Source organism: Sceloporus undulatus, chromosome 2 (assembly GCF_019175285.1).
Source record: "Sceloporus undulatus isolate JIND9_A2432 ecotype Alabama chromosome 2, SceUnd_v1.1, whole genome shotgun sequence".
In the NCBI taxonomy this organism is placed as follows: domain Eukaryota; kingdom Metazoa; phylum Chordata; class Lepidosauria; order Squamata; family Phrynosomatidae; genus Sceloporus; species Sceloporus undulatus.
The window spans coordinates 332,019,225-332,034,697 of NC_056523.1; the positions used below are offsets into that span (position 1 = coordinate 332,019,225).

General features: G+C 45.3%; 1 protein-coding gene across 7 annotated transcripts in view; it reads left to right on the top strand.

Annotated features, from left to right (window-relative positions):
* Positions 1-15,473, top strand: part of LOC121922184 (phospholipid-transporting ATPase ID-like) — a 136,162-nt gene that overhangs the window by 97,610 nt on the left and 23,079 nt on the right. For all 7 annotated transcript variants that reach the window (XM_042451274.1, XM_042451271.1, XM_042451272.1 and 4 more), the window contains 8 exons: positions 1,167-1,332; positions 1,465-1,653; positions 3,765-3,880; positions 4,806-4,970; positions 6,014-6,125; positions 9,231-9,336; positions 10,980-11,124; positions 13,797-13,980. In XM_042451274.1, the coding sequence (XP_042307208.1) occupies positions 1,167-1,332; positions 1,465-1,653; positions 3,765-3,880; positions 4,806-4,970; positions 6,014-6,125; positions 9,231-9,336; positions 10,980-11,124; positions 13,797-13,980 (1,183 nt within the window). The remainder of the gene's footprint in view (positions 1-1,166; positions 1,333-1,464; positions 1,654-3,764; positions 3,881-4,805; positions 4,971-6,013; positions 6,126-9,230; positions 9,337-10,979; positions 11,125-13,796; positions 13,981-15,473) is intronic.

Consider the following 15,473-nt stretch of genomic DNA (forward strand, 5'->3'; position numbering starts at 1 on the left):
GTGGTTCTGGCCCATTCCTTTTGCAGATGTGCAAACTGATATCACAGACACCCATTAGTATAACAATACTATCAATACAGTGCACTGACACTCGATAGAATGGCCATTTCCCAAGGAGTGTGTAGATCAGGGGTAGGCAATCTTTTTGAGCCGGGGGCCGGGTTGCTGTCCCTCAGACAACTGAGGGGCCGAACCCAAAAAATAAATATATAAACTGGGCTCCGCTCGGCCACCTCCCTGGCCCAGTTCAGGAAGGAATTAAAGACCTTCTTGTTCCAATTAGCATTCCCGGACACAAGTTCCAGCTAGTCCCCCCCCTCCTCTGACAGCAGTGGTAAGCTGGCCAGAATGCGTTTTTATGAGGGTTTTAATTGTATTTTAATTGTATCTGTATTGTGATGGTTGATATGTTGTGCACTGCCCTGATTGTAAGAAGGGTGGTATAAAAATAAAAATTTTATTTATTATTATTATTTATTTATTAAATAAACCAGGAAAATTTAGGACAAAATTTTCAAATGGAAGACACTTTTTTTGAAAAAATGGAGGACATGTGAAAAAAATTGCTGATTTCTTTAAAAATGTTAATATAAATGCATGTTTCTGAGGCTTCTATAGACAATTGCCCCCCAAAGGCCCCGGCGGCAATCGGCGGCAGGACCGGGCTGGGGCCGGTCCCAAGGCCTCGCCAGGCCGCATCTGGCCCGCGGGCCGCAGGTTGCCTACCCCTGGTGTAGATAGTGCTGCCACTGTCGGCCTGTTGTGGGTGCTGGTTGTGTGGACAGCTTGTCTCCAATGGTTTCCCCATCAATGTGGTCACATCCATGCTTGCATTTCCAACCCTGGTTCTTGCCATCTCTGCCAGCACACTGCAGAGTGTGGTAAGGAAGCCCAGGGCAGAATTTCTATCCATCCACCATTTTGCAAATAGTGTGTTTCCCTCAGGTTCTCACACCCAAGCTCTCTTTCATATCTTGAGGGAGAAGTGAAGGTCATCCCATACCCTAGCAGTTGATGCCCATGTGCGGGTCTGTGTGTTTGTGTGTATTTATTTATTTGGATGGAAAGAATGTAGAGAACCTGTTGAGCCCATCTTTGGTCTCCAGTCAAATTGATGGCAGATGGAGGAGCACCAAGAGGGTGATACCAATCTTTTGCTTTTGCAGAGCACTTCAAAAGTGGATTTCTCGGAGAACCCACTAGCTGACCCAAAGTTTGTGTTCTACGACCATAGCTTGCTGGAAGCTGTGAAGAGAGGCGATAACGCCACCCACAAGTTCTTCCGCCTGCTTTCCCTTTGTCACACAGTGATGCCAGAAGAGAAGAAGAAGGGTGAGGTGGAGGATGCCATTGCACCTGCGGAGTTGAGGAGGAAGGACTAGTAGGGATGGTGTATGTGTGTGTCTTTCATTCTTCTGTGGTTATACTGGTAAGTAATGTTGTGTCTGTTCCTCACCATGGCAGGTGCATTGGTGTACCAGGCTCAGTCTCCCGACGAAGGTGCCTTAGTTACGGCTGCCCGGAACTTTGGCTTCGTGTTTCGTGCCCGCACTCCAGAGACCATCACAGTGGTGGAAATGGGAGAGACAGTGGTGTATGAGCTGCTGGCCATCCTGGACTTCAACAATGTGCGCAAAAGGATGTCTGTCATTGGTGTGTTTTCACCCTTCGTGCCCCCTCCCCACATGCCTTGCGAACATAGAATCATAAAATTGGAAGAGACCATGAGGGCCATCCAGTCCAACCCCCTGCCATGCAGGAACTCTCAATGAAAGCATCCCTGACAGATGGACATTCAATCTCTGTTTAAGGACCTTCAAGGAATGCAATTCCATCACACTCTGAGGGAGTGTGTTTTACTGCTGAACAGCTCTTACTGTCAAGAGGTTCCTCCTAATATTGAGGTGGAATCTCTTTTTCTGTAGCTTGCATCCATTGTTCTGTGTTTTAGTCTCTGGAGCAGCAGGAAAAAAGCTTGCTCCATCTTCATGGTGAGACCCCTTCAAATACTTAAACAGGTCTATAATATCATCCCTTAACTGTCTCTTTTCCAGGCTAAAGATACCCAGATCCCTAAGTCATTCCTCATAAAGCATGGTTTCCAGACCCTTCACCATTTTGGTTGCTCTCCTCTGGACATGCTCCAATTTGTCAGCTTCCTTTTTGAATTGTGGTGTCCAGAAGTGGGTACAGTATTTCAGGTGCCTGACCAAAGCAGAATAGAGTGGCACTATTACTTCCCTTGAACCAGTGGCTCATGCACACATCCGGAAGGTTTCCTTTTGCCCTGATTGAAGAACATGAATTTACTAATTGCCCAGACTGTAATTGCAAACTGTATCTTTCTAACACAGACCTTTGCAGGAAATAAAACTGCAGTTTGTTTGGTTCTAAAAAGCTGCTCCCTTTGGGCTGGAATAATCTTGCAGAAAGTGGCTGTTGTGGCAGAATTTGATGGCATGTGAGCATGAGGATTCTCTGTGTGTTCCCCTCCACTCCTGCTGAGCTGGATGAGACCCCTTGAGAACACCTTTTACCTAAAGAACTTTCTGCCACCAGCCAATGATTAACTTATTACACCTTAGCAATACATTGGGGCATTGTAAAATAATTTCAGCCAAGCCAGGAACATAAATCAAAAACCCTGAGACCCCTGACTGTTGCTAACCTTACTCACAGATCAGATAGGATTTGGTGTTTCTGGATAGCTGGAAACAACAAAAAGGGTATTGTACATAACCGGGTATAGACAAGAAAAAAGAAAGAAGTTAGGTGATCTTACTTTATCTTACATAAAGAACCTAAAATGCACACTTTGGGGATGCAACTACAGTGTGCCTTAAAATGATATTCAATGCATTATTACTAAAATTGATTATAATTTTTAAGGCACACTGTAGTTGTATCCCCAAAGTGTGCATTTTGGGTTCTTTATGTAAGATAAAATTTACATGATATGCTTTTGTTTTTAACATCTAACAAACATTATAGATATCCTTGTCATAGCATATATTACTTTTACTATTACCTAACTTCTTTCTTTTTTTCTGCCTGGACTCCCATGGTCTGCCTCACAAGAGCCGGCAGGCAGGCAGACCAAAAAGCCTCGGGTTGCATCCAAGAATGTTTAAAACCTCTCCTTCACAACCATCTCAAAGGTTCATGCTTCTCCCCAGCTTCCCATTTTGTTGAACAGTTGCCATCTCATCAGCTGTGATGTAGACTCTCAGTAAAATTTAAATGTACCTCCTCCCACATTTATCCCTTTGTTATCTGGGGAGGAAGGGTCTTATCAATTAAGGGACTCCCATTTATCACAGTTGGAGGGAAAAAAGACAGTAAGGCCTGTTTGACAGTGGAACAAACTCCTTCCTCGGAGTGTAGTGGAGTCTCCTTCCTTAGAGGTCTTTGAACAGAGGCTGGATGGCCATCTGTCGGGGATGCTTTTATTCAGAGTTCCTGCATGGAACTCTCTTCCAACTCTATGATTCTATGAGAAGAGAAGTCTGTCCTTACATTTGATGTACAGCGCTGTGTAAACTTACAGCGCTTTATAAATAAAGGTTAATAATAATAATAATAATAATAATAATAATAATAATAAGTTGGGTGGGGGCAAATGACAATGTGAATAAGTTGGACCCTCCCTCAAATACGACCCCCTGCTGGCTGTCTACATGTTGCTCCCTTCTCTTATGTTGGGGTTTTCTCTGGACATGGACATCACCAGAGCACTCTCTTTGTCTCTCTTCCCTTCTTCCCAGTGCGGAGCCCCATGGGCAAGCTGACCCTCTACTGCAAGGGTGCAGACACCATCCTCTATGAACGCCTCCATCCTTCCTGTGGCTGCTTGAAGGAAAAGACAACAATCTACCTGGATGTAGGTGAAAGTTTTGATTCCAAAACTTCCTCTTCTGTGCAGAAAGTCAACCTTTTTACTCACACACACCCACACACCCACACACACACCCCGCCACTGCTATGGTTCTCCCTTCCATAAAATTTGCTGTTTCGAGACACCCCTTCTTGCCCAGCATGAGAAAATCTGTAAGGTTTCTATCCATCTGTGAGAGGGGGGCATTTTCTCCCTTCCCGGGACCTTGGCACAGTGTACATGTGTGTGGAGTGGTTGAGATTTCTCTATCTGGGCCTTCCAGGGTGGTGTGTGCATGGACATGTGTGTGTGGAGAGCTTGATTTTTGGCCCACAAAATGGACCATCTGCTATTAAACTGAAGACACTGCAATAACTGGAGCATTAGACAGTTTGCCCTAAATTCTACATCCTGAATCTGTCTTGGCATTAGTGTTTCCAGGATTTTTTGCATGAAGGTTGCCTGCTGGGCATCCCTTGCATGAGATGGATGGCAACATGGGGAAGGCTGTGTCCCCATCCCCTTCGGGCTACCATTCCAAGCGCTGAAACCTTTGGGTTCCTCCTGGTTTTCAAAGATTACAGCTGCTCTTTGATTCCCTGTGAATCCTGGAAAGGGGACATCTTGAGTGAGGTATCCTCAGCTGGAGGTCTGGCTGGCTGACCAAACAAACAAACAAGCTTCATTTATATACCGCTTTGTACCGCCTAAGCAGTGTCTAAGCGGTTTACAACTGTAAACTAATTTGCCCCCAACAATCTAATCTGGGTACTCATTTAAGTGACCTCCTTGGAAGGATGCAAGCTTGGGTCGAGCTTGAGCCCTTTTGCTGGTCTTGAACTTGCAACCTTATGGTTTTGAGTGAGTGGCTGCAGTACAGGCGTTTAACCACTGCGCCTGACCAGTGCTCTCTTAACCTGTGTCTTCCTAGGAGTTTGCAGGGGAAGGACTGCGGACTTTGGTGGTGGCCTACAAGAACTTGGAGGAGAGTTACTTTGAGGATTGGCAGATGCGCCACTACGAGGCCAGCATAGCCTTGGACAACCGGGAAGAAAAACTGTCTCTGCTGTATGAAGACATTGAAAAAGACTTGATGGTATGGAGGGTCCAGAACAAAGCCCAGATACCCAGGGACTGGTCAGAGAGATGTATGTAGGCAGGGTGGTTGGGTGGGTAGTCTTGACTTACTGGGAAGGAGAAAACCTTGTGAATAAAGCTGCTGGGACACTGCCATTACAAGAGGACCTAGCCCCAAAGCCCCTCCACTTCCCACCTTCTGCTTTGACTGGCTTAGTCTGCAGTGTCTCTTGTGTTCCTTGATTCTTGTTTGCACACTGCGTTTGGTGGTCTCTAGGTGGACTCGCCCACAGCTGCATGGTATGCAGTAAACTCCTGCGGCTGTGAGAGGGTCTCTCTGGTCCTTGGCTGAGTGAAGCATTTGCTGGATTTTCTTCGTCGGTTTGTAAAACATTTGCTTACAAACGCAGTGTGCAAATCAGAATCAAGGAACATGAGAGACACTGCAGACTGAGCCAGCCAGAAAAATCAGCAATAGCAGAACATGCCACAGACCATCCTGGGCATAAAATACTGTTTGAAAACACTGAAGTTCTGGACCATGCACAGGGAAGCCATTGAGATCCACAAACACCTGGACAATTTCAACCAGAAAGAAGAAACCCTTAAAGTGAACAAGATTTGGCTACCAGTCCTGAGGAATAGCAAAATAAGGACTCAGCAAATGCAAATGGGAAACCATTCAGAGTCAGGGGCTTTCCCAGCAGATAATGATCACCAATTAGCAGACATTAATCCTCATTTGCATTATCATCCCAGGCTGAGGCCAGCCATCAACACAGAACAATACACATACAAATCACTCCTGCATTCCCAGGCTCACACAGGATATATACACTCAATTTTTCCAAGCAAAGCACTCTCTGAAGATGCCAGTCACAGATGCTGGCGAAACATCAGGAAGAAAGTCTGCTAGAACATGGCCACATAGCCTGAAAAACCCACAGAGAACTAAAGTACATATCCTCCTCCAAATCCACACATATGCACTGCACACACACAAACACAAAACACACAAGCTTGTTGACCCAAAGCTCAGTCTGCTCTCTCTTTGCTCTGTAGTTGTTGGGTGCCACAGCCGTTGAAGACAAGCTGCAAGATGGAGTCCCCCAAACCATTGATATCTTGGGGAAAGCGAAGATTAAAATCTGGGTGCTCACTGGAGACAAACAAGGTATGGGAGCTGCAGCAAAGTGGGGGAAGCCATTTTCCACACAAGAAACACAAGCAGTAAGAGCACACACCGTTTTTAATGTGTAGGGATCCATGTTTTTTTGTAAAGAAACTTTTTTTTACAGTTTGTGTAAAATGTGTGTGCATCACTTGGAGATGTGGATAGCTGTGCAGGAAAAAACAACAACAACCTCATGCCATATTCCTTCTCATGTTTTCTGCACAGATAACCCATATTTTTGCAGACTGTAAGTTGCACAAGGTGCACATTTCCTGTGCCAAAATATATTTTCTGCCAAGAAAGACCACCTGTGTTTTTGTGCGAATGAATTTCCCCCAAGAAGTACAAATGGTTTCTTCCTCAAAGAGTGGGGAGGAAATTGCTGAAATTATTCATTAATACATGAGAAAATGTATAAGCAAAGTTTTACATCCCCACCTGGGACCCCACCATCTGACATTTCCTAGGGTTCTCAAGTAATTTTGACCATCACCAATGTGCAGGTCTTGAGTTGCTGCTTCCAAAAGAGCAAGGAGGATGTGATTCATGCAAAAAGCTGAATTCTTAATGCCAAGGGATCTCAGAGAGAAAAAAGGGTACAAGAATCTCTGATCTGATTGAATAAATTGGTATCCTAAGACAGCTGGGTTCTGGGATAAGTTGATGAGCAGAACAAGAAGTAAAAGCATTTCAACACTGGGCCAGAATCCAATGAGTGAGTCCCAAGCAGAATCACAATCAGCTGCTGAATGTGGAGTCCAAAATTAGTAGTAGTAGCAGTAGTAGTAGTATTTACTTATATCCCACCTTTCTCCCAATATAGGGACCCAGGACAGCTAACAGCAAATTTAAAACAGTAGTTTAAAAACAATTAAACAATTTAAAAAGTTAAAACAATTACACATTAAAAAGACTGACATGTATTAAAAACTATATACAAATTTTGATCTCACTTGCACAGCATGTAAAAGCCCAACCCTCATCAGTTCAAAAAGCCTGACAGCACAACTCTCTGGTAGGTGAATTGGTAAATCCCATGGATTTAGTGAAGCTACTGTCCTCAGAATCAACATGCTAAGGAATTTGGCTTCATGCTTTTATAAGGCAAGAAAGGAAGCAAAGGAAGCAATGTATTCTTGCATGGCAGAAGGTTGTTGGACTGAATGACCCTTCGGGGTCTCTTCCAATCCTGGAGTTTATCACAAGGGGAAAATTGGAAGTTTAAACGGGGTAGATCCCGCGTTTATTGTGCAAATAAAGCATGATTGGTTTTCACACAATGTCATGTGCAATTATCTATTAATCTGATAAGAAAGAGACATGCTCCAGCATTTAAGCATTCACAGAAAAATATTGTGAATTCATTTTTTCTTCATTCACAAATTCACTTTATTTGCACAATTGTTATAGTGTGAAAGCTAACTGTGGTTTATTCATAGGATAATCATCGATTTTGAGCTTGTTGCCGGATTTCTCACGATTTATTGGGGCGGGTGTACCTCCAGTTTTGCTTTGTTGGCAGACATGGCCAGTTGGTGAAAGGGTCGCAGCATTTCATGCTCTTGATTTTTGGTATTGTTATATTCCTTTATGCTTGTGGTAGGAAATGCAGGGATGGGTTGGAGGTCATTGAAATAAATAGATAAGATGAGGAGACTGAGGATGAGGATGAGTACAGTGAGCCCTTGGTATCTGCTGGGGTTTGTTTCCAGGACCCCACCATGGATCCTGGTGACACAGTTAGTACTCATGTGCACATTTGCACATTTGCAAACCATTAGCAGGATATTCATGCATCTGTGTGAACACCAAATGTGTGTTCTACCCTCTTTACCGCATTGGCAGTGCACCCTTATCACGTTATTCTTGGCTGTATGTGAAAACCAGTTGTGTATTTGCGCGCTTTTGCACGATGCGGATGATTTAATACTCTAACGGGATGGTGGCACATATGATGTGATAAACTCCTCTGTGATTCTATGCTTCTGTGGTTTCTAAAGGAAAAAGAATTAAAGCTGTACAATTATGCATCTATCTGAGAGGAAGGAAGGCCAAGGAAAGGGACAATTGTTAAACCTAGATCAGAACTGGAAGCGAGCTAGAATTCAAGCAGTAACTTTGGAAAGCAGCAGTTCTCCTGCAGAACATCTAGAGGCCCAGGGATTGGGTTTCACCTTGTCCCGCCATCTTTTCCTTTCCCATTCCTGCTTGGGTTCCAGTTCAGGATTGTCCCGAAAGCTGAGCCCAAGCAACAGGGATGCCATTAAGCATTTTGCATTAAGTACCAACCACAGTTGCTTACAGTTATTCAAACACACACAGAGAGAACATATTTCCCCATATGGAAATGAAGAAACAATTCTTAGCTAATGAGACCCGTTCCCAGGTAAAGATGAAATGTGGGGATTATTTCTTCTCATTTACTTAAGGAGTTGAGAGAAGGAACATTTTTATCTAGTCCACTTGCACCTATTGATGAATGTAAAGCAGAGCATAGGGTGAGCCCTGGCACCACAATGACTGGGAAGAAAGGAAGGGGCTAACCAAGTAAATGCATAAGCTGCCCTAGGGAGTCTGTAAATTGCAGCAAATAATCAATTAAAGGTCATGCAGTATATATATACCCACTTTCTTCCATGCCAGCATTCTCTGACGATGCCAGCCACAGATGCTGGCAAAACGTTGGGAATAAACTCTTGCAGGACACTGGCACATAGCCCAAACCCCCCACAAACAAACTATGGATTCGAGCCATGATAGCCTTCAACTCCACAATCAATTAAGGCTTGCAAACTGTAGCAAGCACACAGCCCTTTCCTATTGCCAAGAGCTAAGTCCACCAAAGAGAGAGAATTTGCATTCCTGCCAAATATACCCACAAAAAGTGGGGCTAGGCATTGAGCTCTGGAAACTATAACTCTCATCCTCCTCTCCAAGAACTGAGGGACCTCTTGTTGGGAAGCCTTTGGCTTGCCAGTTCTGCACTGCTGTAAACTGAAGGAGGGCAGGTGACAGCCCTCTCCCAGGAATGGACTGGGATGGTTCTTTTTGTACCCTAAATCTCACCCCCCCTTTCTGTGTTGTGTTTTGGGTCTTCTCCTCCAGAGACGGCAGTAAACATCGGCTACTCCTGCAACATGCTGTATGATGACATGAGGGACATCTTCATCATCCAAGGCAAAACCTCACAAGAAGTGGAAGAGGAGCTCAGGTGAGGGCCTTCCCTTTTCTCCTGCCTGCTGGTGGGGAGCATCAGTCCCAAATAACCCCAAAGGGCCACAGTCAGAAGCAAACGCAGAAGCAAACGCAAAGCATGCATAAGTACTCAGATGCACCACAGTTGCAATGCTACATTGGCAGAAAAGGATGTAAACATGCAAATGAGAAGTGCAGAAATTCATGGGATAAACTTCTAATGTACTCCTCTGAGGATTCCTGCCCTAAGGAAACCCTACAAAATTAATAGGGTTGCCATAAGTCCACAGGCAACTTGAAGACCCAAACACACATGCACAGAGTAAGCTTGGAATCAATGGCCAATATGAAACAAATGAAAACTGGCTAATATAATAAGAGAGCAATATAAAATAGAGCAGTTTTACACAACCATATCTTCTTCCTCTTTTTTGTTGATTCAGTATTACAGTTGTGTGCTTGCAAGCATTTTGGTTTCAGAATCTTTTTGGTGACATACATGTGCATAGCCAGGATCTGTGCAAACCTGTGTCCTTTTATGCTCATTGCACAAGGATGTCTCCAGTACCTCCTCCTTCTGTCTTTCTTCCCCTTGGCATAAGGGGCATGATGCTGCTTCAAAGGGCAGGTGTGGACTTTCGTAGCCATTTGTAGCCTTATCATATTAAAAACAAACTCACGTTTATCTTTCTGTCTCTGAATGATGTGGAAGCACTTTTGTTCTGTTCCAATCCTAAAAGTGTGGGAGAGGGAAGTAAAAACACCCCTTTTGCCAAATGGATTTTTCCAGCTTGGCAAAAGCAACACTTTTACAACCCTCTTCCATGCTTTTAGGACTGGAACAGCACAAAAGTACTTCCATGTCATGTGCACACAGAAAGATAAACACATTTCTCTCCAAAGATCCATCAGTGATACCTTTATTGTTGTTGCAAGCTTTCAAAACTCCATGGGCTTCTTCATCAGGCAAGATGTTACAAACCAAACCAGAAAGGAAAAAAACAAACAAACAATTGGAGATGTTAGTCAGATGCCTGCATGTTGTTTCAGTCCTTAGTAAAGATGGTATACTAGGGAGGATATATTTTGTGCAGGCAGGCCTCCTTCTCTCCATGCGGCAATAAGGAGATTTTCAAAGACCAGGAAATTTAAAGTCCATTTGCATCTCAACACCTCTTTTGCAATCCAGTATGTCTCCATTCCATAGCCCTGCAGATCCAAATAGATGGAGCAAAGCAACCCAACTGTGTGAGGCAGGATCTCAGCCAATGTGGCCAACAAAATGGTGGGAGTGTTGGCTAGACCAGGAAGGCACAGCCATAACGGGTGCATTGGTTGCAAATGTCACATCCACTTTTTGACCCATCTGGACAAACCCTGAACTGAGGGGCTTCTAGAGTCTCATAAAGATTTGAAAGAAAGCTCCACACTGAGGTGTTACATGCACAGGAGAAAGAGACTGAGTTGGGGGGCGGGGAGACTCCCAGGGCTGTTGGAGGGACTCCGTTAAGGGAGCTCAAGCCGTGGTAGTTTAGCCCCTGGCATGAGAGATGCCCCATGAAGCAGCTTTTATGAACTCAAAGTACAGTGGACCCTTGTTATACGCTGGGGTGTATGTTCAAAGAGCTCCCGCTTCACTTCTTTTGCCTTTTCTCTTAGGAAAGCAAGGAAGAAGATGAATCCTGAAGCCTTCGTGGATGACAGAGAGCTGGATATCCATGTCCGGAAACCAGGTGGCTCAAAGGTCTTGCTGGATGAGGAACCCAATGCAGAATATGGCCTGGTGATCAATGGGTACAGCTTGGTAAGGAGGAAGAGGAGGGTGAGGAGGAGGAGGAAGGAAGGCAACCCTCTGGGTCTCCTCTAGAGCAGACCAAGGAATAGGGTTTACCAAGGATGAGAGGGGCAGCAACTTTGGAGAGTTTGGAGAGCTTTCACCCTGGAGTTTGGAGGCTGCAGGAGGAAAAAGGAGCTCATCTGGGCAGGCACCTAAACGCAAGACTTTCCAAAGTGCGTCTTTGTTTGTGGCTGGCTATGTCCGCCCTGTGAACTGTCCAGAGTCTCCCCAGAATTTTGCATATAGACTGGTGGCGGCCTAGAAGGGCTTTGGGGAACAGCTCCGAGAAAGTGTGCCCCAGAGTCTATGCTGCCAGATATTGATGTTGCTGCTGCTGCTGCTGCTGAATGCATGGGACTCCAGGTAGCCCACAGCAGAGGCTGAAGCAAATAGGTACAGAGAAGCAAATCTTCTCTGAAGATGCCAGCTACAGACAACAGCAAAACATCAGAAATAAAGTCTTCTAGAACATGGCCACATATCCCAATAACTCCACAAAAAAATGGATGCTGGACATGAAAGCCTTCGACTTCACAAATAGGCACAACTAAGAAGAAGTGCCATTGTTAAAATTAAAAGTAAAAGCCAAACAAATAAACTTTCCTGTTAGAAAAGTACAATAGCATTCAAAATCCACAAAACAGTGATACCTTTAACCAGCCAACCTTCGTGGGTGATATCCAGGCCTGGAAACCAGGCGGTCCTTTTGTGCATTTTGGTTTGCTGATTAAAGGTAAAAGGTTTGTGGATTTGGAGATGTTATTGCACTTTGCTATATGGCCAACATGACTACCCCTGGATATGTGCCTTATTAGAAAGAGCACTCATTTGAAAGGGAATGAGAATAATAGACCTTTCTGCAAGAGCAGTTGATAGCCCAAAGCCTGGCTACACAAGATCTCGGCCTTTAGTGGAAGGGGAGGGGACCAGGCAGACCTCCTGAGGCAGGGAATCCCACAGATCCCCCAATTGGAAAGTAATTACATCAGAGTGTGTCCCCCCCCCATTTTTCCCAGTGGAGGATCTAGTCTGACTTTACATGTGAGGGCAAGTTGTGTTACTCCTAGGAAAGCTCATCAGATCAGTTTCAGCCTGTCGGTCAGCCTGGCCCAGTTCCTTGAGGCCACATGAGGAGTTGGACCCCTGCAGGCTCTGGTATTCCTTCCACTGGGATGGTGGTGGCAAGGGGTGAATCTGAGCCCCTTGCCCACTGGAGTCTTAACTGCAGAGGTGCAGATCAGGCGTCCTGTAAAGCCTATGTTGTGGGGTGGAGCAGAGAGGGGGGACCCCAGGATACACTGTGGGGCTGGAAAGGGAAGAGGTAGGGGTCCACAGGCAGAACCCCAATGCTGGGGGAGAAAAAGAAAAGGAGAAGGGGGGCTTTCAGAGGGCAAGCCCCCTCCCCCGGATTGCAGAGGAGGACTGCTTGTTTATTTGTCCACCACCATCCATGAATCGTTGACACTGGAGTTTATCACACTGAGGCTGATTTCGACATTAAAGAGGGATTAAAACGCATTTAAAGCATCCTGCAAATGAAGCAGAAATTATTATCACACGCAATTGTGCAAATAAAGTGATATTGGAAATGCATTGTCACTGAAATCCCAAAAGTAAAAAGATGTGCATTAACGCTTCTTTGTGGCAGGTTATGTGAGATGTCATGTGAAATCGTTACTTGTAATTACGTGATTTTTCGGGATATTCATGGGATAAACTCCTGATCTCCTTCATGTGATAAAGTCCACTAACGACTCGCAAGCAACATATAACCATAGTAAAATGCTGCATGAATGGATAAAAGCAATTGAAAAATACACAAATAATAAACCTTTTAAAAACATAATCTATAGTACAGATGTTTTAAAAACAGCTAGATAAGATATCTCACTGAAAACACTAATTTGAAGCAGTGCAGAGGCATTCAAGACCCTGCAGGGAGGATGGCAATACATCTCAGCCTGTCAAAAGACCCTTCTGTAGCTGCCAGCCAAGAGCCCAGAGCCTCCCCAAATAGAAAAGTCTTTTGAGAGTGGCAAAACTAAGGGGCCATTCACACTTTCTTTTTTGAAGGAAGAGATTCACATCTCTGCACTGATTCATAACCGATTCAGAATTGGTTTGGTGTCCCCACTACATTTACCATGATCAAATCTCTCTATACCATTTTAACCCTATTGCCTTTCACATTTGCCACAGTATATCCATGTAAAATGGAGGCGCCCCCATCTCCGGGAATGGTGCGATCCAAATCTGCGAATCGTTGCAGCTCTTTAGAAAAAAAATGCTAAGGGACCTGGTGCCAAATGTGCCAGTTAAAGTGGGCTTTTTGCTGGCTGCCCCCAAACTGCACTGATTGCAGTTGGGGAAAGTGTGAACTTTGTGGAAATAAACTGGTTCTACACTGATTTATTTCTGTAGTGTGAATGGCCCTTAAGGAGAGCATAGGGGGAAGCCAGCGGGGAGCCACCACTGTGAAGGCCCCATCTCCCTTGACCCCACAAAATGTGCCCGTGGGGAGTCAGACAGACGGGCTCATCTGGAGAGGTTCAGTTTTTCAGGGACTCTGCCCTCCCTCCCGATACTTGAACTTGTTCCTTATGCGCATGCTGATATGTCTCCTGTGGCTTCCCTTGCAGGCGCATGCACTGGAGGGTCCACTGCAGCTGGAACTGGTACGGACAGCCTGCCTGTGCAAAGCGGTCATCTGCTGCCGGGTGACTCCCCTGCAGAAGGCCCAGGTGGTGGAGCTGGTCAAGAGGCACAAGGACGCTGTCACCCTGGCCATTGGGGATGGGGCCAACGATGTCAGCATGATCAAGAGTGAGGGCCAGGTTCTTGCTGGGATTATAAGAGTCAGGAGGGACCCCATGGGCCATCCAGTCTGACCCACTGGTGCCTTGGGTCAATCCAGAGCAAAAATTGGGCAAGTCAGCCTGGGAGTGCAAGGAGAAGACCAAAGGCTTGGGAAAGTTGCTTTTCTGGACTGTGTCTCCAAAATTTCCCAGCTAGCGATTCTGAGGCCATTTCTTTACGACAGAAATACAGTAATCAAATTTGATACCACTTTAACTGCCATGGCTCAATGCTGTGGAATTCTAATTTGAGGGGAAAGTGGGATATACTACATCATCATCATCATCATCACTATTGTTGTTATTATTGATATCCCAATTTCCCCTTCAAATTGGAATTCGATGATGATGATTATGATATTTGTAGTTTTGTGAGACATTTAGCCATCTCTGCCACAGAGCTCTGGTGCCATAACACACTACAGTTCCCAAGATTCCATAGCATTGACTCATGATAGTTAAAGTGGTGTCAAGCTGGATTATTTCTGCAGTGCCCATGCAGTCTAAATGAGAGAGTCCAGAAAAATAACCTTTCCAAAAGTCTGGGAAAAGGCAAGCAGCAGCCCAGGGATTGCCTGGCATCCCTGTGACTGGCTCTCCGTGGCTTCTCCAGCCCCATTGCCACCTGAAATCCTGATTGATCCCTGGGATCTCCTTGGTTTCCAGGGGGGGATCTTGAGAGCTTATGATGTGGAGGGTGGGTTAGGGGGTGGGTGTGCAAAATGATGCCTTTGATCCCTCCCCCTTCTTCTTTCTCCTTCTTGCTGATGCACTCCTTGGGGTCAGCCTTGATGTCCACTCAGAGATGATTTCTTGGGATAGACTTTGGGGAGACCTTCCCCTTTGGAACATACAGAGTCACCCCAGAGAGCCTTCCACCCTCCATGGGGGTTCATCCTCCCCAATCCTGCCCTCGTACCCCTTCCCTATCCCCTCTTTTCACCCTCATTTAATTAACCCTGAGCCCCATTTCCCAGGGGTGGGGGCACTAGTCTTCAGATGTGCTCCTTGTATCCCAAAAGGCCCTTTTAGAGTTGTTTAGGAGTCTGAGCCCTGCCTGGAAAGGGAGTTCAGGGGTGGGGAGCCCCAAATCTGGGTCTCTGGGGGGCTTTTCACAGCATTCTGTGGGTGGGAGAAATGTACACAGCTGGAATCCACATCTCCAGTCCCTGCCTATCTCTCTTCCTCCTCTTTCCCTCTGAACCTGAGAAAACTCTATGAAAAAAAATAATGGGGTCACCATGAGTCGACAAGTAACTTGAAGGTGCACACACAGACCCACATACACTCAGTTATCAGAAAGTAAACCGGAGGTCTTGTTTTCTCATCTGTGGGATGTCAGTTGCATGGCTTTCCTTTGGATGAGTCTCTTCTGGATACGAAACCACAGCAGGATGGTAGAATCATAGAGTCATAGAGTTGGAAGACACCGCAAGGGCCATCCAGTCCAACCCTATTCTG